The sequence below is a fragment of the Pempheris klunzingeri genome, chromosome 13 (genome assembly GCF_042242105.1).
Source record: "Pempheris klunzingeri isolate RE-2024b chromosome 13, fPemKlu1.hap1, whole genome shotgun sequence".
In the NCBI taxonomy this organism is placed as follows: domain Eukaryota; kingdom Metazoa; phylum Chordata; class Actinopteri; order Acropomatiformes; family Pempheridae; genus Pempheris; species Pempheris klunzingeri.
Genome location: NC_092024.1, coordinates 18,878,501 through 18,903,618, shown reverse-complemented (window position 1 = coordinate 18,903,618; position 25,118 = coordinate 18,878,501). Strand labels below are relative to the sequence as shown.

Below are 25,118 nucleotides of genomic sequence, written 5' to 3'. Positions count from 1 at the left end.
CACTAAAGCTATGCTCAGGCACCGACTCTCCCACCATCAAGAGAGAAAAGACTGACGCTCGGTTGGCTGATACAACCTCTGTGGCTGACAGGTTCTCAAACAACAGATGGGGCTTCGGTGGGGGCGAAAGAAGAGGAGGAGGAGGACGACGACGAAGAAGTGGTATACAGAGAAAGGTGATACGCTTATATCGACGCCAAGCTGCAGACAAACACAGAACAACACAATCTTACTGTGACGGGACACAAGTGCTTCACCCACCACCAACATAGACACAGACAAACAGTGAGGAACCAAGTGATGTGTGCATTTTATTCCTTTTTATTTGTTACCAATACATGTCAGTAACTTCACAAATGCTATTGTTTTCATTTGTGATTAAAAAAAGTAAAATTAACAAAATTTATTACCAATAAAAGCTTGAAGTATAAAGACTTCAAAGTTGTGAAATGTAAAGGATGGACATAAAAATATCAGATATGCAAACAGTTCTGTGATAGGCCTAAAAAATATCAGTGTATAAGAAATTCTTACTCACAATCATTTTTAAGAGTTGCTGGGCACTATTACGGCTGTTTGAGATATACAGTGAGGCTCAGTACTATGAGTGCCTATCACACTATATATTTGTGATCACGGGCACATGTATATGTGGTTGTATATGAAGATGTGTACATACAAACAGTATCTATGTGTGTTCACTACTGTTGTGGGTGTGTGTACTGTAGTGGTCGTCACCTGCTGCTCCTTAATCAGCAGGTTATATCAAGATATGAGTGATGTTGATAAAGATGGATGATCCATTGAGTCCAGTAGAGCTCATCAGTATGTTTGTGTTGTCATATAACATTAACATTGACTGCACAGCTGTGTACTTGAGCTGGTCTAGAGCTGAGTTTTTTTTATTTTATTTTATTTTTTTTATTAAGCATTTCTTTGTTAATTCTTGAGAAACTACTTTAGGTGACAACATAGTTTTTCCTGTAGAAAGCTGCATTCTAAGATATATTGTAATGCTGATTTGGTATTTTGTAGAGCAGTATTGTGTATTCAAGGTAAAAAAAAAAAAAAAAACGAACAATAAAAACCAATTTGGTCTGACGTTACTGGAGTCACTTAACGGTACGGGCAATGAGACACAATCCATAAGGCACTCTTGTGGGTTTCCTTTCTGTGATTTGTTTTGTTTTGTTACCAGTTTCTCTGTAGCCATCCAGACATATATTCATAGACCAGCAGCATCACTGCTCCACCTGTATTGAACAGAAGAGAAAGCCACAGTGAATCAACCTGTACTTCCCTGCTTATAAATACATAACCAATAGGAATGAGCTTCTAGCGTCATGTGATCTAAAATGCAGAAGCAGAGGCTAAAACACGGGAATATGTTGTATTTAAGATACACATGTACATAGTTGAGCAAATAAGGAAATACTAGTGGGTTAGACAATGTCTCTAGCTCACCATGTTTCCTTTTAAACATTGCATAGATATCAGAAAAAAACCAAAAACGACGTAAACATAGACTAAACATTTTTGCGTTTGAGCGCAAACAAGTACAAAATAGTAAGATTGAATATGTCTGAGAGGGAAGTAGTGCTCCTTCCTGCCTCATTTCACTGGAAACACTCATGCAAAGTTGAGTTTAGCAACAAAATGTTTGGGAAACTTATTTACCAATGAGAAAAGCTATTATTCAAACTAAAATGTGTCAATGTGTAGTTTATTGTGATTATATTTCAGTATCAGTACAAAGAACTATTTATTGTTACCTGGTCCAAGCCTCATTATCTTTGGCACCAGCCCCTTGTAGAGTGCCAAATACCTAAAGAAAAAAAGAAAAAATAGGGTGTCAATAAGGTCCATGTACAAACTAACATAGTTCAAAACTCAAGTTACATCAATAAAGTCAAGATTTCAGTTCACGAGAAGACTATTTCTATCTATGTAAGTCTTTGGTATGCCTGCATGTGTGTACAGGCCGAAGTGTGCCGGTGAGTTGTTGCCCGGCTGTCTGTCTGCTGCCCTGTCTGTCTCTCACCCTGTCAGGTACATGGTTGGGGTCTAACGGCCAGCGCTGGCGAGTACCTGCCCCTTAATGCATTCAAGGTGATCAGTGGCTGCTTGCCTCCACCTCGTGCTCCCTGTCCCGCTCCCTGCCCCCGCCACTGATGGCGTTAATAAGGCTCGACCCACTTCCTCCCTGGCCCTCTGTCTGATTAGATTGACCCGTGGAGCGCCGCGCGGCTCGTTAGGGTCTGCTTAACGACGTCTCCCATAGGGACCACTAATTAGCTGGGACTGTGTTGTGTTAGAGAAGGGGACTGGATGTGGCGGAGGGGGCACTCTCCATGCACCCCTGCGACGACGTTTCAGTGCTGTTCCTGCAGCAGCCCCCAAGGCTCCTGTGTCCACTAACTACAAACATCTCGCTGGCCCTTGTCTAGTGGAGCTGCATGGGGGAAAGTGGAAAGCCTGGGGCGATTGCTAACATAGCATACATCTTTCCTTGAAGCTTCCACTTAGAGCCGTCATTCTCCAAGGCTAGAAAATATGTTAACATTTACTGTACAACTGACAGACTGCAGAAATGCACAATCACATATGAGGGGAAGACAGCCCAGAATGTAACGTCACTATTTGGTTTCCAGTCATCGGATCACAGTTTTGCATCAAGCTATTCATGCACTTTCCCTGTAGCTAGTGTAGGAAGCTCACACCGCAGAATCAAAACCTGCTAACTTGTAGCTGCAGCTGGTGCATTTTTCTTTTCTGACAGCCAGTTTGGCAGATAACCAACAAAGCAGACAAAGCACCTCATTAATTCTTGGAAGCACAGGTGACAGTGTTACAAATTTTGTCCTGAGGATCCCCTATTTAACACCCCCCTCCTTTGTTCGTACCCTTCCTCCCTGTACACCAGTGCCATGGTCTGGAAGCAGGTGCGGTACTTGATCTCTCCGGGAACAGGCTGGGGGCCTTGGATGCGGCTCTTGGCTACGTCGAATGGAATATTCACGCAAGAGGAGATAGTCCCAGACGCCAGACCGATAGTAAACTTCCTCAGGAACTCCAGGAAGGGATCCTGGTGAAGAGGATTAGACACAAGATTAAATATCAAGCATAATTTTACTGGAGACATTTCTATTGAGCACCAGGTGTTAAATATGATGGCACAAGACATAGGTAGTAAATAAAACTCACAGCAATCGAGAGAAAGTATTGTCATGGAGTTGACAAAGCAAATAATGAGACATTGTTTGCATGCGAGTAAAAGTGAGGGAGAGCATGAGGGGGTTTGTGCATATGATTGCAAAGCTGGCATGAAAGGCGTGATCATTTTATGGTAGCGGGGGGCAGATTAGTGCTTCCTGACTGTGGTGCAGTGATCTGATTGGCTGAGCAGAAGCACATGTTCTTTGGGGAGCCAAGACAGAGGATTTATAAACAGGGTGCATGCAGGCAGACTGGGGAGGCATATGGGGACAATTTGGGTAATTGGGCTGTGACTCGGCACAGGGGTATTACTGTACCAAAGCAGCCCAGACTCAGAGAGCTCTGACAGCTAATTGGCCGGGATATTTTTACAAATGACAGCAGCCTCTCTGGTCCAGGCCTTTCTCAAGCGGCTGGACACCCTGAGAGCCGAGGTAAATCAACAGCTAATCCCACTTCTTCTGTTTTTTTCAAGTGGGATGTGGGGAAGGGGGTAACATACCCGTGGCCTAAGTACACCCATCAAACCACTTCCTAACAGCCTTAAGCAAACATCTCACACATTCACTTATGAATGATGGAAGTGTGCTATCTGCCTCCACTGTACTACTGAAATGACGATATGAGAAAAGCCTGAGCTTGGCTGGCTCGATTTCACATGTTTGAGTTACAAGCTCATTGCTCATGTTGCTGACAAAAGGGCTTTGGAGAAACGCCACCATCAGCTCAGACTGTAAGCTGTCAGGGGCCACAATATTTATCCTTTTTTGCTTCAACAATAGCCGCCGTTAGCCTCTGACAAACAGGATCATTCCATCAATGTACATACAGATGGATCATTCCCAAAAGCAACGGCCACAATCTAAGATGAGAGCTATTTGGGTCATCCAGCCACATAATTATCATTCGCAGAGGATGACCACTTGGTTCTCTGTACACCATGCGTCACTGGAAAAATGTCGAAAATACAGCAGAGCCTGGGCTTCCACTGTAACCTTCTCTTGAAAATAGTATCGTTGTCTGCTTCCAATTAGTTCATTGGAGTTAATCTAATGCTCCAGTTTGTACATGTGGAACCGGCGTATGGTAACGTTTCCATTAAACAAAATTAACTTTTGTTTGGGCCATCAGGCCCTGCCGGATGTGTAATCTGAAACTTTGAGGATGTTATGAGGAGCAAACAGAAGAGGTATTAGCAGGGCTGATCTTACAAGCTCCTCTGATTTTTGCTTCCTCTTTGTCATGGCAGACAGGCGAACTAATCATACTGTCAAACACTTACAATTCCCTACTGGCGAGGTGGCTGGGACACGTGCATATCATATAGCCTGAAGTTAGCAACAAGTAGGTGTAGTCAAGGTAACAAACACCGAAGCAAAGCTTAAGTGGTGCCCAAAGCAAAGTTGTCTTGGGTTCGCACTTATTGACAAAAACCAAAACAGGGCTGGAGGTTGACGTGCAATCAAAGATTTTGATTGGCATATTACCGGGCTGGTAGGAATAGCATCCTTGACATTGAAGTAGAAGCCAAAGTAGATCATGTTGAAAACTCCATGGCGTCCCAGAGTTGATGTTAATCCTTTATTCAGGCCTTTCAGTCCAAATCCATCTGACTTAATTATGCGTCTTGCTTGAGCGAATGAGGACGGTTGCTGTATTGGAGAGAGAGTGAATTCAAATGGCTTCCAGAGAAAAGTGCACATTATCAACACATTATGAGTCATACAGTATTTTATTTCTATCAACCTCTTTGAAGGAATCCCTGTTGGCCTGCAGACTGACTTTCACCACTTCGAACGGATTGATGACAACAGCCTCAGTCAAGCCTGAGCCAAGCCCCGCTACAGACAGCGCCTGGAGGGGAGATGGACATGATTTCTGAGTGAGAGTGTGGAGAAAATATTTGGGTATAGACAGAATATTCTCAATATGTCTAGGCTACAAGAGCTTAATGCTAAAATCATAGTTTTCTTTTCAGAAACTTGTTCCTCGAGTCTTTTTGTCTGGTCCAAAATAGAAATTTGTTTCTGTCACATCTGTCATTGCTGTCTTTTGACAAATGTTTGAGGACACACAAGACACCTGTGTTTGTTTGCATTTGACAACATGTTAGATGACAGGCAGGAGGGAGAGGCAGGTGAAAGAAAGCAGAAAAAAGGAATGTGAGCAAGCGGTTTAAGATTCATCATTCAAAAAGGTGGAAAATTTGATTCAGCTAATCAGAAAAACATCATTAATCAGTTATTTTCTGATAACCAAAGCATTTAAATTAATTTTGTGCAACCTGATGCATGGTAAGAGGGGACAACTAGACTACCAGTCTCTAAATGTATATCCTCGACATGAAATTAACAGTGCGTGTTGCAACGCTACCTTTATTTGTATGGATCTGTATATGTCTGCATGTAAGTGTGTGTGCATGCGTGCTCACAGAGAAGCGTAATGGGAACATGTCAAGAACGTGTCTATAGCTCATTACTCTTCCTGCCTCTTTATCCTGCTGTCAGGGCCCCGGGACCCATCCTCTCAGACATGCCTTGTGATGTTTACACAGCCAGCCAGCTACGTTTTAATTCCTTATTTGTATTATTACTGTGTGTGTCCTCATTAATCAGAGTGAAGGCATTCAGCTGCGCTGCGCTGAACAGGAGAGAGTGAGCCATTCAGAACCAATCTGTAATTCACTTGCACTAATGATCAGATGTGATTATAGTACTTGATACGCGAGGGCCTCTGGGGGAAATGGGGTTGGAAGCACTTGAAGAAGAAGATGATGATGAAGAGATAGAGAAGGAGGTGGAGGTGGAGGGGTAAAGGAGCATGATGGATGGGACAGGTAAACATTTCTCCACCAATGGCTGTAAAAACAAGACGAGGATATGAATCGTGCTGGGGCGGCCTTGACGCTGAGTTGCAGGTAAGCCATCCATCATGCCTGACACTTGGCTGCCACCTGAATAGGTGGTGTGTGGTGACCGCACCCGAGCAGCACAAATCTGCCTAGTTTAAAACTATGACTCAGTATAACAGAAACCAGATTAGTGAAGAAGGATGAAACCACTTGTATATTCATGGCCTGTGGTGTAAACAGTCTCAAGAATTAACAACCGCCAAGAAAACATACAGTGAAGCCTGTTCTTTATGACAGTGTTATGCTGTGTCATTATTTTGGCTTCATTCCAGCACCGTGTAATGAAACAATGTCTACGTTTACATTCACACGAATAATCCACCATTATTCCAAATTTTCCGATACAAGTTATGTAAAAAGCGTCTTCTGATTGGATTTTCCTAATTAGGCCTTATTACATATGTAGCATTTTCCAATTAAGACACGGGATGTGTTGATACTATTCAGGTTTTAGGAGCAGTCGTCCAACATGAATATACAGCGCATTCGGATTATGCGTCTCAATTTGGGATTTTAATGTTTTAGAGACAACTCTGTGTGTTAGAGACAAAATTAGACAGCAGTTTGCAAGGATGGGGTAGAGATGAATGCTCAAAAAAGCTGACATTTATGATAAGCACATCGATATTGATATCAACCGGCTTTTGGATATGTGCAAACATGGCAATGACAACCTTTTCTAGACGGTTGAAGGAATGACAGAGGAAGGCTGTGTTTGCACTGTCCAACAGGTCCACCACTGACGGAAAACAAAAAAAAAAAATCTTATTTTGATTTTAAGACGCAAAATAGCACAGGTGGTTCACATCATTCGTCTTTTCCATATTTTGACATGATAAATGGCACGTTATTTGGAGTATGCCCAGCTGCAAGCACACAGGAATATTGGTGGAATATTCATTTTCACTATTCATTGAAAGAGCTTAGTAGGAATATTGTCTTTTTCAGAAAGAAAACATTTTTCAAAAAATATCATATTTTGTGCATGTGAACTTAGTGACAGATGTTGAGGTTTAAGTGACGAAATGGCGCTTTAAGAGGTGTTTTATACCTTGGATACTGTATAAAAAGGGGCAATAACTTTTACATGGCTGATTAATTAAAGTTTTCAAGCCATACGATTTCTCATGATTAGAGTCACTCACATCAAAACCCCTATAAACATGTCTTCTGACAAGCCCCAAGCGACACTGAGGACACAAAGTGATAGAAACCAAACTTTTTCTGGTTGCTTTGTTGTCTGTGTGTGTGTGTGTGTGTGTGTGTGTGTTTTAGGTGAGTGTATGTAGGTGTACTGAGGTGGTTCTGTGTATGACTCACCAGGCCAGAAGACAAAGGGGTCAAATTCAGCAACTTCTTGTATTGCTCAAAGGTGAAAAACTGCAGAGTAAAGATCAGGATTAATGAACCAGCAAAGTCACAGTGAATTCATAAACTGACAGCTCTACACACTTACACTCACATAATGTATAAACACACACATATTAAAAACCTTAAAAATACTCTGGAGGAAAGGGGCACTTGGTGTGATTATATCAACAACACTAACACATGAAAATTAAGCCGTACTTAAAATTTTGGACGACAATCTTTTTGGAAAGAGTAAAGTGTAATACACACTCTCAAGGAGACTCATCCACTGATTTGTTTATCTGAGAAAAGGGCAAAATGCCAGCAGAGGCATTTTAATCTGTGCTTTAATTTGCTTTAATTCTTCACTCCAGACATTTCTCACCATCGGCCAGCTTTGTTCGCTGTGTGAGCGATTACCCCATCTTCTCAGTGTGAGCGCTTATTTCTAAAGTTCACACATCCTCGTCTCCAGCATCTCATTACAGAGCAGTTGTGTGCCAGGCATCAGGCCCCCTCGGTGCCCCCGCCCTCCCCGTCACCCCATTACATGTTAGTGTGAAGCACGAGATGCGAAGCCACCCAACAAACAAATATCAAAAGAGGGTGCTCAGGGGAAGGCATCCTGTAAATGCTTGTAAGTCAATATTTGGTAGGCCAACAGAACAAACAGAAAGAGGCAGACATGGTGGAGGGCGTCGTGCACTTAATCAACATGTGTGTACCATGTTAGAACTACTGCGGTTGGAGTGTTTTCATATGGCAATCAAGCACCTCCCAGTGAAACCAGAGCCTGAGCATTGTATCATATAGCGAGAAGCTTTGAGGTTTTCCTACGAATCAACGTGCACATCTTTTATCTTACCTTGACTGCTCTCTTTGGCGTCTCTGCCAGAATCGGCGGCAGGATTCCCTTATAGAAGCCAAAGACTCTGTAGAGAGAAAAAGATTCAGTCTTACACAAGCTCATCTGATGACGGTACCGTTGTATAACTTTTATGACTTGCCGAGTTCCACGTGACCTTTTTTTTGAAAAAAATAAAATAAAAAATGTAATTAAGAGCTGAAACTATTAGTTGATTCGCATTTAAGTAATTTTTTAAGCAAAAAAGTCAAACATACTAAGTTTTAACTTCTCAGCTGAGAAGATTTGCTGTTTTTCTTTGTCATGTGTGATATTAAACTAAATCTCTTTGGACAAAACATTTGTCTGACATTTTACAGACCACACAGTTGCTCAAATAATTGAGAGAAAACAGCAGATTAATCAATAATGAGAACAATTGCAGTCATATAAATTTAGTACTTAGAGAACCTTACAGAGCTATACCGGAGGTTTTGCATATTTTATCTCTCATTATAAACTGTATTACATAAATGGACTGAATAAATCTGATTGTCGTTTTGATTTTGCATTTTATAAAAACAATTGTAGACTTGATTTATACAATTAAGTACATTACTCAGTATGTTTCAGACATCTGCTAAATGATTTTCACACTATGGAAATAAATAAAGGCCACTTGCTGCCTGGATCTGTTGTGTACATACATTTGAAAACCACCAATTTTAAGAATACATTATTTGGAGTTAAAGTGGTACTTGGGGAATTTAGAGCTGCACTTCCATAAAGTTGGAGGACTGACAAGAGACGGTAAAGATGACAAAGGTCAAAATCAAAGCAGCAGAGTTGGAGATATCCTGACTCTTAGTTCCAGGAATGTGGCACCATAACGGCCCTTTCTCAAAGACATACGGTTAATATAGGAATAAAGTCTCAATATTGAATTTAGACTGCAGGACTAATAGAAAAGCTCACAAAATGGAAACAGAAAGTATATTGCTGCTGTTTGGCAACATGACTACCAAGACATATTTTCAAACCACAAACCCTGGCAATCGAGCTCTCCAGCAATCTGCTGAGGAAATGATTTAAGAGTTTATTTCAGTGTTTGATATACTGGATGTTTCAAAGGACGGTAGCTGTATAATTTTAGTCAATTTGGTAGTTTGCCCTTGCTCAATCATATGTCCAGCCATGATTTAAAGCACACTTTGAGGCAGGAAAAATCATAAAATGATACAGTGAGTTATGTATATAGAGATGTATGCCTACATTTTACACATACTATATTTTGTAAGCAGTCCATCTTGTGCAGTGTATATTTACACAGTAAATGGACAGCCAGGTTTTATGCTAATTCCCTTTCAACACATTTGTTAAAACAGACAGAAATTCTTTCAAATTAAAGTTTTAAATAAAGTATTGCAAAGTCAGAAATCATGTATTCATCTAAAACTGAAATGCTTTAAAGCTTCATTCTTTCTATATCAAAGTATTTCTATTCAGGTGGGTAAATCAGGGGAATGTAACAAGAAAGGCAGTTATGATGTGTTTTTAAAGAGCCAAATGCCTGACTACACTTTGACGTATACATCCGAGAAGATCATAGTATGTCTACTGTTTTGCAAAGAGGGCGCAAAGCATGTTTCGTATACATTCAGAAGTGCATACATGTGCTTATCCCCCATGTTTCATTTCAGTCAAAACATGGGTAGAATAGTTCATTCGTCTGAACTTGTCAAACAAGTTGTCAGAATAATAAAATTCTGCAGGTAGTTGTTTGATTTTCACAATAAACTCTTTGTCTGAACCTTCTTTCTCACACCTCCTCTATGTATAGCATCAGTGTGCAACAGTAAATTGGGAAGTAGTGTTAGTGGCTCACACCCCAGGTCTGAATCACCTGAAACATCAGAAACTATAAAGTAATTCGCTGTTGTGGAGAGAACAAACCGTCACTGGCAAGAGCAGACTATTTCTCTCCGGCTCTCACTCATAAATGTTGTTTTAAGGGGACTGCCTCAAAGTGAAACAGGTACAACAGGTCAATCTTTAAACAAGAGGAACAGTGAACACATCATCATCGTCTTACACTTTGAAGCTAATAAAGATGTTCAAGGCATCGTAGGCATTAATTAAATTGTTTTCTCCACCCTTGTAAATTTCTACACACGATTAATCAACCAACCAGTGGGAATAGGTCGGGGCTCTACAATACAGCAGTTAAATATGTACCCACATGAAATATGAAGTATTTTTAAAAAAAAAATCATTTCAAGTAGTTTTTAAAAAACATAATGTTACTTTGTGTGCCATTTTGAAGAATGTTTTACAGCGAGTTCAGACAGTGAATAACATGACCAACAACATGTTAATTCAGATCTTACAGAGCTGAGGGACCAAGGAACATAACCAGTGTTAGCAATCAACAAATCTGCTACTTTTCAAAAAGACACAGCTTAGAAACTGTGTTTAGGGTTAGGTTTTATGAGAGTTTTCATGACACACTTTAAATTCACGTCAGAATATCATCAGCAGTACCCTTATTAAAAGACAACGCTGGACCAGATATTAAGAATACGCTAAAAAAAAATCTGTATTTTTCCTATTGTCAACAGATCCCATGAAAAAAAGCAAAGACATCAATGAACTTATTTACTTTCAAGTATCGTCTGTGTAGCTATGATGACTATGATCTATATAGCTATATATTGTGACTATGATGAACATGGACACACTGGAGTAAATTCAAAATGCACCACCTGGCTGTGGTACTCACTGGATCAGCAAATGTGTATAAAAAATACATTAAAAATAGTCCCCAACAAATACTGTATTACCTCTTTTAATGTTTGCTAAAAAAATCTTAGTGCTTTGCTGTTTTAAGAAACTATTTTGTCTTTTTTTAAAAATAAAGTATATATTCATTAACTGTTTTAAAGAATTTCTCTCTAAATGTTTTCTCTAGGTACAAATGGTCTTGGGGCTGAGAGCTACAGGGATAGTTGTAGGGAAGTCGTTAACAGCTAACACAATGCTGGTTTGCTCTTTTCATGAGATGGGTTGACAGTAACAAATAATAGAATATTACCAGCCTTATTCTTTAAGTCACCAAACAAAGTCAAAGGGCATAAATGATCTGTAAAAGTGCACAGGACCACTATAGAGAGTGTGCCCACTTCCACTTAGATGACTGCAGGTTACAAGGAGAGAAAGTATTGATACTGAACACAAGTCTGTGGACAAAGAGGACAATGTGGTGTGACCGACTACATCCTGTGAACAGCGGCACCAGCTCTGTTGTGACAACATTCCTGACAAGTCAACAGAGATGAACTTGGTTGATTGGGTCCAAGAGTAAATATTTTTCCTGCAGGCACACATTGCCAGTGAATATAACCTGAGAAGGACAGGTCACTCAGCTCGCACAGAATCCCCACTGCCTTCCCAAGACAGCAGTGAGCCATAACTAATTATCAAAACACTTGTCATCAGCTGACAGAGAAGAACCTATTTCATCAACATCGGAAGTTATACAAATGGTACCGGCTGTGGGTAATTGAGCCACAGTAATAATACTAATAATAATAATAATAATGATGCTGGAGTACGGGATTATGGCTGAGGAAACTCCTTCTTTGAAGCCAAGAATTTATCCCTTGTATCGTTTGTATAAACAAGTTATTTCAGTCAGACGGAAGCCCCTTCCCTCTGCTCTCTTTGTCCATGCAAATGGTGGCCACAGATTTTCCGGGTGTGGTCAGGCTGGGGAGCCACCAGGTGATGACGGAGGAGTGAAATTTGTTACAGAACAAATAGAGCTTCTAGTGATTGGCCATCATTTGAATCCTAATTTGCTTTGATGGAAAATACACACCAAGTCCCATTTTGGCTTTCCTAAGCAAATGGCCTCCTGACACAGAGTGAGGAAGGGGGGGGGCCGATGAATGTGTGTGTATGTGTACATGTTTGTATGCACTTGTGTGTATGATTTGTCTTTTATTTTCATAAACCTTTCCTTTTTTAACAGCCTCCATCCATCTGGAGAGGAGCATAGCACTGACAGAACTACACACACGACTGGTTAAATAAAACTGGCCAATGATGTTGGTCAAGTTCAGATTCTGAAACACACTCACGTATAAAGTAACAGGTCATTTGCATTAACAAAAAAGCAGAATTTTGCAGCAGCGCTTCACAGCACTGCCATGAGGATACTATGGAAAATATGAGCTGCCTCAGGGAACATTTTAACATATAAACAACCGGCATGCTTCATCTGCAAATATTTTCACTTTCCCAGTGTCTACTTTAACCTTGACATCGTCACTGACACCGACAGGGACAATGGAGCAGAATTACAAGTGGCCAGGATTCACAAGATAAGGCACAAATATCATTTCTCTGCTTCATCACTTCAGCATCACAGAAACTATCTGAAGTTTGATGTATTATTAGGGAAAAATGGTCATTAATTCACATTACATACGGTAAGCACAGAATAGTTGCAAATATGATTAAAAGTGCTACTTATTGACTTGGAGACAGGGGAATTTGAGGTGGCTTACTGATGATTGATTACTGGAGGAAAATTTCAATCCTGCCTTTATGATGAATCTCCAGTTCTATGTGATTCACACATAATGGTGAATTTGCTGCACTCCAGACAGTGACATAGTGAATTATGACATTTCAAAATGCTTCCTTTTGCCTAACTGTGGAAAATAAAACAATTTTTTTACTCCTGGAAATCTTATTGTACTGTATACTCAAACAAACAGGCTCCTCTGTTTGAGTTCTTTTTAAGAGGGAGATCAGACTGTTAAAAGAAGAGATTGACATTTTGTAAAATATGCCCTTTTGCTTTGTTGTTTAGATAAGAAGATCAAAACTCAAATAAATATGAATCTACCACCAATAGCTGGTCAGCTTAGCTTGGCATTAAGACTGGAAACAGGAAACCAGCAAACCTGGCTCTGTCCAATGGCAACAAAATCAGCATACCAGCACCTCTGGCCAATTATCACGTTGTATCTTATTTAAAATGTACAAAAACTGGAGGTGAAAAAAAAGACATGTTTCCCATTAAGTTGAATTATTCCTTTAAAGCTGCGACCCATGCCTGTTTTACCGTAACAAAACAAATACAATACAGTGGATATGCATATCTTTGCGGTTCCATAAAGGGAGATATTCTTTACCCGGGTGGTCCCAGCTTGAGTCAACCCCCCCTTGACCCTGCACTAGTTCCAGGCATTAGTCATTGATCTACTGTACGCAGGCCAAAGTGCTCTGTTGTAATGCATGGACCCTTTTAATGTTCCTGTGGCCGTGCTTTGGGTCCCGACCCAGTCTCTGGATACCACACTGGTAAAGAATGCTCGAGAATAGAGTCTTTTTGTTTCCCTCCAGACGGAAACACTTAACACATGCTCACGCTGCTACACCCACATGCAACAGAAAATGGAGCATGGCCTGTAAGGCAATACAACAACCAAGTGTTGGTGAGCATAGTTCACACTGTCACACGCTTATGAACACAGCTACAGGATTTCATGCTAAATTTCCCAGATTTTTTAAGAACCTAATGTAAAATTTTTAAGTTTTTAAGAGAAATAATCCCCACATTAACAGTATTTAACAGTATTTTACTAAAAGTATTAAAAATGTACCCTGCTTCTACGTGAAAAGTCTATAGGTGCAGTTATTGTGTCCTGGCTTTAGACTGTCTCAAAGATGGTGTCATACATTTGCACATTTCCAAGTCTTTCTTCAGTTTAATCACCAAGCTCGAGTTGAGAGCTCATGTTTCCTCCCTCATCACCTCAGAGAGAGAGCGAAGCCTGGTGTTAGCTCGGTCCTGCCATGAGCTGACGGGAGATGTTTATTTTTAATAATAATTCTACAACAGTGGGGCCCAACACATTTGTATAAGTTATAACTAAGTGGTTTGGCCTGGAGGTAATCCCTGATGTGCTACTGGAGAGTGATTACAGCCTCAGCAAAAATATACTGTTAGTGATAATTGGTCAACAGGAAAGTGGATCTTCTGTCTGCAGAGACTTTCTGAGCTACCACAGCTTTGTTCCATGTTTGAGCAAACACTCAAATAGCTCTCATAGTTGATGATGTGGATAGTGTGTAATTTGGCTGCCATTTCACTGTCAAAATTCTCTTTAAATTCATGACAACCTACTCGCGAAGGACACACCCAAAAAGTACGCAGGCACAATGGCATTAAATTTCACACTGTGCGTGTGGGTGTGTGTGAGGTGAAGAGGGCACAGCTACTGTAGCAGGATAGCTGCGTCTGTTGAACTACAGCCAACATAGGATTTCCAACTGTCACAAGCCGGCCTCTCACCGTGCACTCGCTCACACCTCGCAGCAGATCAACTTTATTTCCGCTGTAAAGCTGTCGACTCGCCGTAAACAGAGCGAGTGGCAACCACTTTCTCCTGCACCTGCACTGTCTCACAGTGCTGTCACGGGGCAGGCAGAGGAGGAGGGAGCATAGCGGGATGACTGTCTCTAGTTAGTATTGAACGTTTTACAATTATGTTTTAGGCCAAAAACAGCTACACGCTTATCTAAAGTGAGGTACAGTGAGTGATGAAGCTGCTTGGTGCAGGATATTTCTGCTAGCTGTTAACAGACACACTGGCTGCTTTAAAGCAACCTGTAGCACTTTCAACTTTCCAGCCACTCAACATGATCAATTTGTTAGTGGCTTTTGAATTACAATTGCATCTTTTCCTAAGTGCATTATTTTTGATGACAGAGGCTTAATATACTTTCATATGAAAGTGTATTTTAATCGATTTGTAAATGCCCTTGCCTTTGTGCTGTTGGGCACTGTTGGGCAGCTATGCATTAGGAACTGCCATTGGCTTTTATGTATTTCAGCTTTTTCTTAATATTATCATATATTGTTTAAAAATAAAGTTGTGTGTGAATGAATAATTTGTGTTTCCAAACATGCTTGCCATAATTCGTCCTTGAAAAAATATGCAAAATTAACATCACCTCCATGCTAAACTATCTGCCATCTGAGAGAAGAAAGAGAAATCATTCCTTCCCTGCACATGAGAAACTGAGACCGACATCACTGATGCACTGAAGACACTGTATGCCTAATTTGTCCTTTTTTTGTTCTGTAGTTGGCAACAAATATTGTGGATTACCTACCCCTCATTGCGGAAGATGGTCCGGAAGCAATCACCCAGGCTCTTGTAGCTGTTAGGGTCACTCGTTCCCCTTTGGATCTGGAATCTGCAATGACAAAGTTCTCATTAAAGCCTCTATTAGATTCAGCAGATCTACAGTAAAATGAGTTTCTGTATATGGCTTTAATTATTAACTTATCACATTGTTGCTACTTTGATCTTTTGGTCTTCTTTGTTTTTATTATCCTCATCGTCTGTGTAAATTACATTGTTGACACCTGTGTGTAAAATACATGTAGAACAAATCTGATCTTATCATAAATGAGCTCATTTCCTTCCTTATTTTCCTCCCCTCTCCCTTTCATCCGCCGTTTTTTCCTCCTCTGCCAAGATGAGAGGCTCCCACCACCAGGTCCCCCCAGCGCAGGGGAGAACTCAAACATTTATTTAACCCAACCGATCCAATTAGCCACCCAACTCCCCAGGACCAGGCCTTTTGCAGCAAGCTTTTCACCTACTAACATGCTAGTAAGCCAATTGTAACAGCTCTTTAGTTACGTGTAAATTTTTAATATGATGGAGCCAGTCGAAGGACTACCAAAGGACTTTTTGTTGTATTGCAAACACGCTGGTACCTCCCTAATAAAGGCTGGTGCGCTGTGTGTAAATCTTTTACATGAGAGACCAGTTGGGGGTGAAAGAATGAATATAAATGGTGCCTGGTGGACATGAAGAGTTTCAGGTATAGAGACGATACGAAGAGATCTCATTATACACCACCACATGGCTTCAACATAGATACCGAGCTCCAACAAAAAACATGAGAATATCACTATGACAATACATAGTGATTTTAGACCAATTAATTTGAGAAATTAGCTAAACACAATAAATGGCTCATGGTACTTATTTTGATAGATGATAGCTTGAGGAATTTAATAATTCAGCTAATAGTAAAGAACATCAGGGATTCTGAGGGTAGAAACAGAGGCAGAAGTCCAAAGAGGTGGAGGGAACAGGACAAGAGAAAGATTCCCTCCTCATATGGCTTCAACTGCCAGGTCACAGGGTCAGCAGTAAGTCGTCCATGTGGGTGCCTGATGGGGCCATAAAGGGCCCCCGGGTTCCAGTGGAGGGGGAGTTTAGTGGGGTGAGCGGCCTTTCATATCACTAACAGATTAACATCTTAGAGGGGTGTCCCTCAAATCCTATTTGGTGGATTCCCAAATAGCTTGTAACTCGTTCCTGAAAACCAGTTAAAACAGCATAATAAATAGATGTCTGACACCATATTAAAGAGAAGAAGAAAAAAGAAGGACTCAAGGTATGAGGGGACGGTGGAATAAGGGGTGCGGAGGGGGGCAAAGACCCGGAAGATTTAAGACTACTGGGGCTTGTAAACATATTCAAATCTGGCTTAATTAAAGGCATATGATGCCGGGGTCAAGGATGGAAGGGACCCTGTCCCCCGTCTCCCCCTGTCTCCTTTTCTTTGCCTATCTCAACACAAACCGGCCCTGAGAGAGTGGGGTTGGTAGGGCTGTGGTCCGGTTCCAGCCCCCTGACTCCACTCGTGACCCCGGGGTCACCTCATTTCCTCATGGCCCTCACCTACCCTGCCATAAAATCCAGGGACCAAACAGCATGGCCCAGGGAATGGGAGATAATAGGGAGGACCAGAAGAACTTGTGGCAGCAGGGGAACCATCAGGCCCCTGGCTAGGAAGCCGCTAATGTTGGTTTTCACAGCAACCAGTAGTGGAAAACAAGAGTCAGAGCTTCCGTCTGGTTGACTGTCCTGTTTTAGAGGATGAGTACAGACAAAAAGCTCTGGTTTCTGTTAATAAGGCCTCCGTGACGATATACTGGTTGGCTGAAGACGAGCACAAGATACACAGACCCATGGCTCTGGCAGATTCACTTGGCCTTGGACTCAGCCGTGTGGATCGTAAACTCTGCAGACATAAGACCCAAGGGTAAACCCAAGGGCTTTTTTAAAAACACACTGCTTGGAGCATGTCTTTCAATCATCAGCAAAAGTTAGTGGAGATACAGTATACTCAAAGGTGTTGAGATCTGCGAGTTCATCAAGAGAACCCCCTCCTTTCCTTTCCTGCCCATATCCCGCTCTCCCTGTGTTTGTGCTTTACAGGCCCAGAGCTACACAGGTGAGGGTGAAGGCGAGGGCAGGTTGGTGCTTCTGTGAATGAGACAAGCATTCTGGGGTAAATCTGAAGACCACGTCCACCTGACCTCCACCGCCTATAAAAATACAAATTCTAGGCCTCCAGAAAGAAGTCAAAAAGGTAAATGAGGGCGGAGTAGCACGCTAGAGCCCCATTCATTGTATTTTTATGGACAGGAGCACGGCGTTTGAGGGCCTTATAAGGCCGTGTCCGCTCCCAGACCTTGGTGGTAATGGGCTCGAACTAGGGACCAACAAGACAGGCTGTCACCTTAGAGAGGACGAGATGTTGAGGTGAGGCTCATTAATGATGGTGTTTAAAAAACGCCTATGGGGAAGAGGTAAAGGGGTTATTGGGTTGATCAAAAGGCAGAGGCTTGATGGGCCTACTTTTAAAAGGGCCAGGCCATGGTTTTTAGGAGATCTCTTAAAAATATTAAATGAGGGGTATTCCCTCAGTGGCACTCAGACCATTACTTTCATGACTTGCTTTCTTTAAAATTTATGATCTAAAAAGGCAGATATGAAATCATACTTATAGCTATTCAGACAGATCGCATATAAATTAACACGCGATAAAGAGAAGTAATGACCTAATCTTTAACAAGCAGTCATCTTATGCTATCTATTAAACTACAATATTTCAAACTATGCAATTTTCTCCAAATATGAACATTATGATTCATGTGTGTTGCTGTGTATTTGGACTGGTTGCTACAGTGAGTCTTGAGCAACTCATGCCTTCCCTCTAAGAAGGCCAAGCTCTTTGACAAAACAAGCTTAGGTGGAAACCTACTATATGGCTAAGATGTGCATGGTCAATGTGCTAAATTGTGACCAAATTGTTACACAGATGGTCATGTGAATTTCTGGATATTAAATGTTCCTCAGCAATTGTCTGTAGTAGTCCAGTAATACTTGTTCTTAAAGTGTACTGAAGCAAAATATCACATGATGTGGTTTAGCTACATCACAACTAAGGATGTTTGGTTTTAAAGAGGGATTATAATAAACCAGATGACACTCAGTAATAGTAAATGGTAGTTTATTATTTAGTTAGTATATGATACATTTTAAAAAAGGTAATTTGGGTGAAAAAGAAATTGTCAATGTGTTAAAATATCCTTTGGTGTGATTTTCCTTGTACAGTAATGTAGAGTGCTACTACTTCAACTTCCACAAAAGAGCAGAAATACGTTGCGCATTCCAGCAAACCTATTATGGAAATGGTTTTGTCATATTAGGACTTTGGTGACCCAACATATACAACAATATCTATTTGATATATGATGTGCAATATGATGTTTTTAATGTTTTATCATATCAAATGTGAGATATACAGTATAAGTCTTTCTTTTGGCCGCTCAAGGCACCGATACCGTAACTGCAGAAATTAACGTTCATAAAAATCAAAACGATATCTTGCTTGACTGCAGTTCCAAGCCTGATAAATCCTCCATTGTGACAGCAATCTGTTCCATGTACATCTATAGTCACTGGTTTTTGTTTTAATTAGTGGGATCACTTTGTATGAAATGCCTGAGCTAGTCTAGCTCACCTGTTGTCTGGTTCACCCAATATTCACGCGTCTATTCATTTTGAAAGACCAACAGCCAATGGGGAATCTCCAACCCTTGCCCGACCAAGTGTGCAACTTCATCATTCACAGACTTTCCCGTTTATGGGGCTGGCCCCACACTGCTGCAGTCCAGCCAAAAAAACAAAAAAAGAGAGACAAAATATATGATTGAAGAAAAAGAAAAACTGAATCACCAGGAGGACAGCAGGAAAGTTGAGCAATTTCTCATGTTAGATCTGAAGTGCATAAGACAATTCAGAAAGCAACATAAAGGGGAAATCTATTTTTACAGCCAGACAATTACTTTTAATGAGCGGGATCATAAAGATGGTAGAAGTCCATCGCATTCGTACATGAGGTTAAGAGCGCTTTTCTGACCTAAATAGTCCAACATGGCAAATGCAGCCAATCGTGACTCGTGCTTCAGGGTAAAAGAGTGAAACCAAAAAAAAAAAAAAAAAAAAAGGGTCCCCTTTGGATCCAATTGCATGGATAGAACTGCATGAATGTTTTGACAACTCACTGTTGTTGACAACCACGCTGACTGACTCTCACTGAGTAAAAAGTGTGTTTGACGAATAAAGAGAGTATAAAACAAGGAGTACGACACTTGATGTTTAAGCACATGCTTTTAGTTATTTGCTCAAAAGGGATACACTCCAAATTTTTGATGATCTTGCGTCTATGTGGTTTACACTTATAAGCTGCTTTGGACAAAAGTATCTGCCAAATAAATGTAATGCAAGACGAGCAAGGAAAACAAATTTTAATAGATTGACTCTATGACAAAACTGTTAAAAGAAAAAGTGTTTGAGCATGACAGGAGGAGGCCAATAAACACAGGCCTTTGGAGAGAGGAATAGGAAAATAAAGCTGAGGAGAAGGAGATGCAAGATGGGAGCAGAGGGGAAGTGATAAACCTTTGGCGCTTGTGACACGGCAGGCTGCCAGAGCTTGATCTGGACCAGGCCAGGTTGGGTTTCACCAGTGCCACAAACCTCCTGGACCTAGGACGGCCCAGGTTATGGAGAAGGCTGTGGTGTGGATAAGGGAGAAAAAAGTTACTCTGGCTGTTAAAAGGACTACGACATCCCTATGTCAATCTGGATTCATTCTCACTGGGATAAAACTGACTTCTCTGATTCCCTATGGTGATGTTGGGACCAGTTTGCCGGTCCAGATGTCTGCTAATATACTGTGACCTCTGTGACACCGGGATCAGGCTGTGTTACCGTGGAAGAGCAGGAAAAGAGCTGCATAAAACAGCACGAGGACAGGCTAGACAGGGCCAGGCAAGGCTGAGACTCAGATGTTTTGAGCATTACAAACTTCTATCGACATACAGATCACTCTATATGTCCGAGTGGAGTGCAGCAAATTTAGAGAGCCACTAATACTGAAGTAGAGTAGATAGGTGGAAAAAATGAGTAGACTTACTGACATTTCCAGTAAGTCGTTGCATAACAGAAAGGACGTCTTGGGTGTTTAAACTGGGGGCTCTTAACCTCTGCCAAATGCTGTTAACTGAAATTATGGAGCTAATGTTTGAGCAATAATTTGAATTATAACACATATATATACACACACACGCATATATATACATACATACACACATATATACATACATATATATATTTATATACATATATGTGTATACACACACACACACACACACACATATATACATACATACACATACATATACATATATACACATATATACATACATATATACACACATACATATATATATATATACATACATACATATATATATATACACACACATATACATACATATATATACACACATATACATATATATAGCTATATACCAGTTCTAACAGTAAAAGAAAAATAAGAACTTATTTTTCAGCAGTACTTAAATACGTTTTCAGCAGATGTACAAGTAGGCTACGACATTTAGAGCTTTTCTTTAACTGGAACTGAACTAGATTGATTCACAGTTTCAGCGTAGGAGAAAGATGCAAGTCTACGACTGGACGAAATAGAGAGAACAGAAAGCATGACAGATGATGGCAGGCCAGACAAGCGAGGTCAGGACTACCCGTTGATAGACTGGTTCAGACCAGCGACAGTAACAGCCACTTTGATGTGGGGAGATGCTGCAGGATTTTGGACACTCCCGTGACAGCATGTAACTACTGGCTATAACACAGTGTGCTCCAGACAGAAGACAACTGCCCTGCATGCTTCTAGAGAAAAACCTTAGAGTCGCTATTACCTCACAGCACTTTCTTGTCTCAGCCCTGTCTCGAGAGGCCAAGACACAGACTACTGCTGTGAGCACCACCAACCACCCCACAGATTCTAAAAACAGATTTTACAGCGGCTTTATAGTTGTTTTATTATGGATAATTTCAGCGCCCTGTTGCATTTATTTATTCTGTATAAACATAGGCAACTTGATGCATTTTGGTGTTTGCTGACACTTAAAGCAGAACCATATATTTTTTTGTAAAGGCAGACGGATGGACAGAACCATCCGATCCAATCATTCATGAATGAAGAGCGGCCTAAATTAAAGGTTACCAGTACATTTTATCTTTCTCTTTGTCCTCTTTCTCCATTTAGCTTTCATCATTTATCTGACATTTACACCTTTCTTGCACAAATACTACTACTCTTTCCTTAACTGGTACTACTAAGTAAGAACTAAGAATGAGACTGAAGGCCACTTCAGACTGTAGCCTGTTTTACTGGATGTCGAATCACATTTAAGTACAGCATGAGTGACATGAAGTTTTATGGATCCAGTCAGTGATGCAGACCTTTGAAAGTAGCAACCACACAAACCTTTATAAACAAGCCTGTAATGCTTGAAACCGATGGACCTGGGACTTAAAGGCAACGATCGAAGAGTTATGTAGGATGTGTAAGGCCTGCTGCAGGGTTCTTGTGCTGATCTTTGCAGTTCTGTGCATGCCAGCAAACCTCCGCAATTACATACGTAATTATGGCTGGCCAGTGAACCTGGCACTGCCTCTCAATAAACTAAAATATAATGTTCTGCAGCCGTGATGACTGTATGCAGGTCCTTGTTGACGATTGGCTTTTTGGTCTGTGGTAACCTGCCGCCAGTCACTTTCTGCCTTTTCAAAAAACACAGTAGCAGCATATTTTTAAAGACAAGAATAATTAGGAAGCAATCATAGGGAAATAATACACAAGCTGTGCAATGGCTACTATGAATGTTTTAACAAAACATATATATTTTATACTGTCTTTTCAAGGTGGGAATGTGGCGCTGTTTATTCCGCCTTGCTGTCTGTGTGAAATGTACTTGGACAGAATGGTTTGTTCTTGATAGGACACCACTAAACGCCCATGCTGTTGCATTACCCGTCACGCCTGTCACGCCTCATTTGTTTCCGCGAAGCCAGCATGCTAAATTCACACACTGGAGCAGCAATTTGTCGGCATAGTTTGGCTCAGTGTAAAAAAGCTAAAACTATCTTAAAAGGCATGCCTTCTTTACACCAATATTGCGCAATCTCTGTGTAAAAACAGCTCAAGAGACATCACAATGGGTTTTCCAGCTTTCATTGACTTCAAGAGCCGCACTCTTGTGCACTTGCTGTAGATTTGGCCAAGGTGCATTTTTGGAAAGCAATGGCAACTCCTACAAGGACAAGAATGCAACTTCTGTGAGTATGTATACATTAATTGTTGTGGAGAGCATTCATACAACCATGCAGTTTGGTGTAGGGAACAATGCTTAACCCTTAAATGTCTGTTCAACACTTCAACAAGTACAGATTGTCACAGCTGTGGCTGCACTTTAGGCACTAGGTGAGAAAAGCAAGATCATATGCTTGAACAGCTTGAATGGTTGAATGTTAATGAGCACAGAGCTGTGTCATTTGAAATTGTAACTTGGTCATAGTGTTCAGGTAGTAGTGCTATAGTAATAACAATTTTGCCTGATATAAAAGCAACTTTATAAGTGACTCAAAAGAGCAAAAAAGCTGCTTGTATGAGGTTGGAAAAGGAATGATGGTGGTGGAATAAAGGATGTACAGAGTCAAAAAGAAAAAGATGAGGCAGCGGGGGGGCTGTGGTTGCACCACAGTCAGGGTTTAGTGAAATCAAAGCACACAATGCCTCCACTCTGTAATTAGTGTACTGGAATGTGAACCCGTTCACTGATAATGAATGAACTACAGTAAGACACACACATTTGTGAATGCTAGTTACATCTTTAACATCTGTGCGCAAGCAACATGTGTCATGGCATTAAAAATAATGGGTTATGGTTTTTAATTTTTGTTTTTCTGGTATTTCTATTTTATTAGATAGTTGATAGTAAAATGTGAAAATAAATGATGTTGCGGTTACATGGTATGCATCATATACTGCTGGGACAACCAGGATATCCCATTTTTAGGTCCCAAATTTTACATTATTCAAAACATCAGAGCTGCCATATTGTCATGTTAATCTGAGTTCAAAACATATATTTAATTAGTTTGAACTCTTTTTGGACTTGTTGATGGGGTCATTTAGGAGAACTGAAGTAATGCATAATATGTACTACAACAGATTTACAGAAGAGCTGTCCTTTGTTGGGAATGTGGAGTTGTATTTATAGACAGATCTTTAATGTTTTTCCCTCTCATTTGACATTGTATTATTTTGTGTTTTATATAGTTATAAAATATGAGTGACTTTCTTAATAGCAAAAAAGCAAAATAGCAAAACGTGCTACAGGCCTGTCCACCAGTCTGACCACCACACCCTTACTTTCTATCTTACTGCAGATACTGCAGGGCACACAGCCTTCTGCATTGGCACTGAACGTAAATCACGAGGTGCAGAATCAGATGCAGTTTTTATGGATACTGGATTGATGCTTAGGTAGGTCTATCTACTCATCTGTCAATTTTGCACATGACAACAATATTCAAAGTTTCAATATGATTCTACAAATTAAGCTGAGCCTCATCTATCTCAGTCTTCAGACAGAAGACCGAGAGACTGACGCAAGGGTATCTTTTTTTAATCCTGCCAAATGTGTTGCTCTACTATGAGAAGACGTGCACTCTACCTTTTGCACTGGACTCACCCTTGCTTGCATACAGAAGCAATGCACAGACTGAGCCTGGTTTATTTTGCATGCATGCGGCATGTGTTTGGCTTTACACTGTGAGTAAAGTCTTGCCCTGCAGTCTTACAGCGCCGGGGGGACTAGGAGCCGGCTTGATGACCGCTGACCTGCCTGCTCCTTTACAAGGAAAGATCAGCTATCAGGCTGCTGCTGCTTTGTGCCCTGCTGTTTGAGGGTTGTGTCAGGGATTCCTCCATAAGTGCACAGGGGTTCACCAAGCAGTTGGGGGCAAACAGAGGTGGAGGTGGGAGGGAAGGGGTTGGGGGGAGTGAAGCCTTTGGGCCATCCTCAGTGCTGTCACATGTTTCCCAAAAAGAGTGGACGTCATCTGTCAAAGACTTCATCAAAGATCACTTTCAAGCCCCCCAAGTGGGACACACTTTCATGCGTGCTGTGACCAAATGGAGGTGGTGTTGCCATGGATACTGCCGCGAGCAAGGGCCAGTACCAGGTTTTTCTAATCAGGCTTGAAACAGGCTACTGGCAGGCTTAGTGGTTTGCAATGACTCTGACAGCCATGTCATACAATGCAATTTACAGAATTGCATAATTCAATACAAATCTTCTAAAACACATGTACAACAGGGATTCAAAACATTACATAATCGTTCAACAAGCTACAAATTCAGATGGAATGATGGAAGTTTAAACAATGCATTCAACATGATGTTGGTGTTACATAATATGGTTTACATTTGGTAGATTCAACAACAGACTAACAGAGATGGTTGTTGAAAAAC

General features: G+C 40.9%; 1 protein-coding gene across 1 annotated transcript in view; it reads right to left on the bottom strand.

Moving 5' to 3' along the window:
- Positions 1-324: 324 nt before the first annotated feature.
- The window catches only part of slc25a21 (solute carrier family 25 member 21), an 87,500-nt gene continuing 62,706 nt past the window's right edge, over positions 325-25,118 (bottom strand). Inside the window, exons 4-11 of the mRNA XM_070842598.1 lie at positions 15,510-15,593; positions 8,343-8,409; positions 7,448-7,507; positions 4,963-5,070; positions 4,704-4,868; positions 2,904-3,085; positions 1,773-1,825; positions 325-1,253 (exon numbers count right to left, since the gene is read on the bottom strand). Coding sequence (XP_070698699.1) covers positions 1,192-1,253; positions 1,773-1,825; positions 2,904-3,085; positions 4,704-4,868; positions 4,963-5,070; positions 7,448-7,507; positions 8,343-8,409; positions 15,510-15,593 — 781 coding nt within the window. The 3' untranslated portion in view covers positions 325-1,191. The remainder of the gene's footprint in view (positions 1,254-1,772; positions 1,826-2,903; positions 3,086-4,703; positions 4,869-4,962; positions 5,071-7,447; positions 7,508-8,342; positions 8,410-15,509; positions 15,594-25,118) is intronic.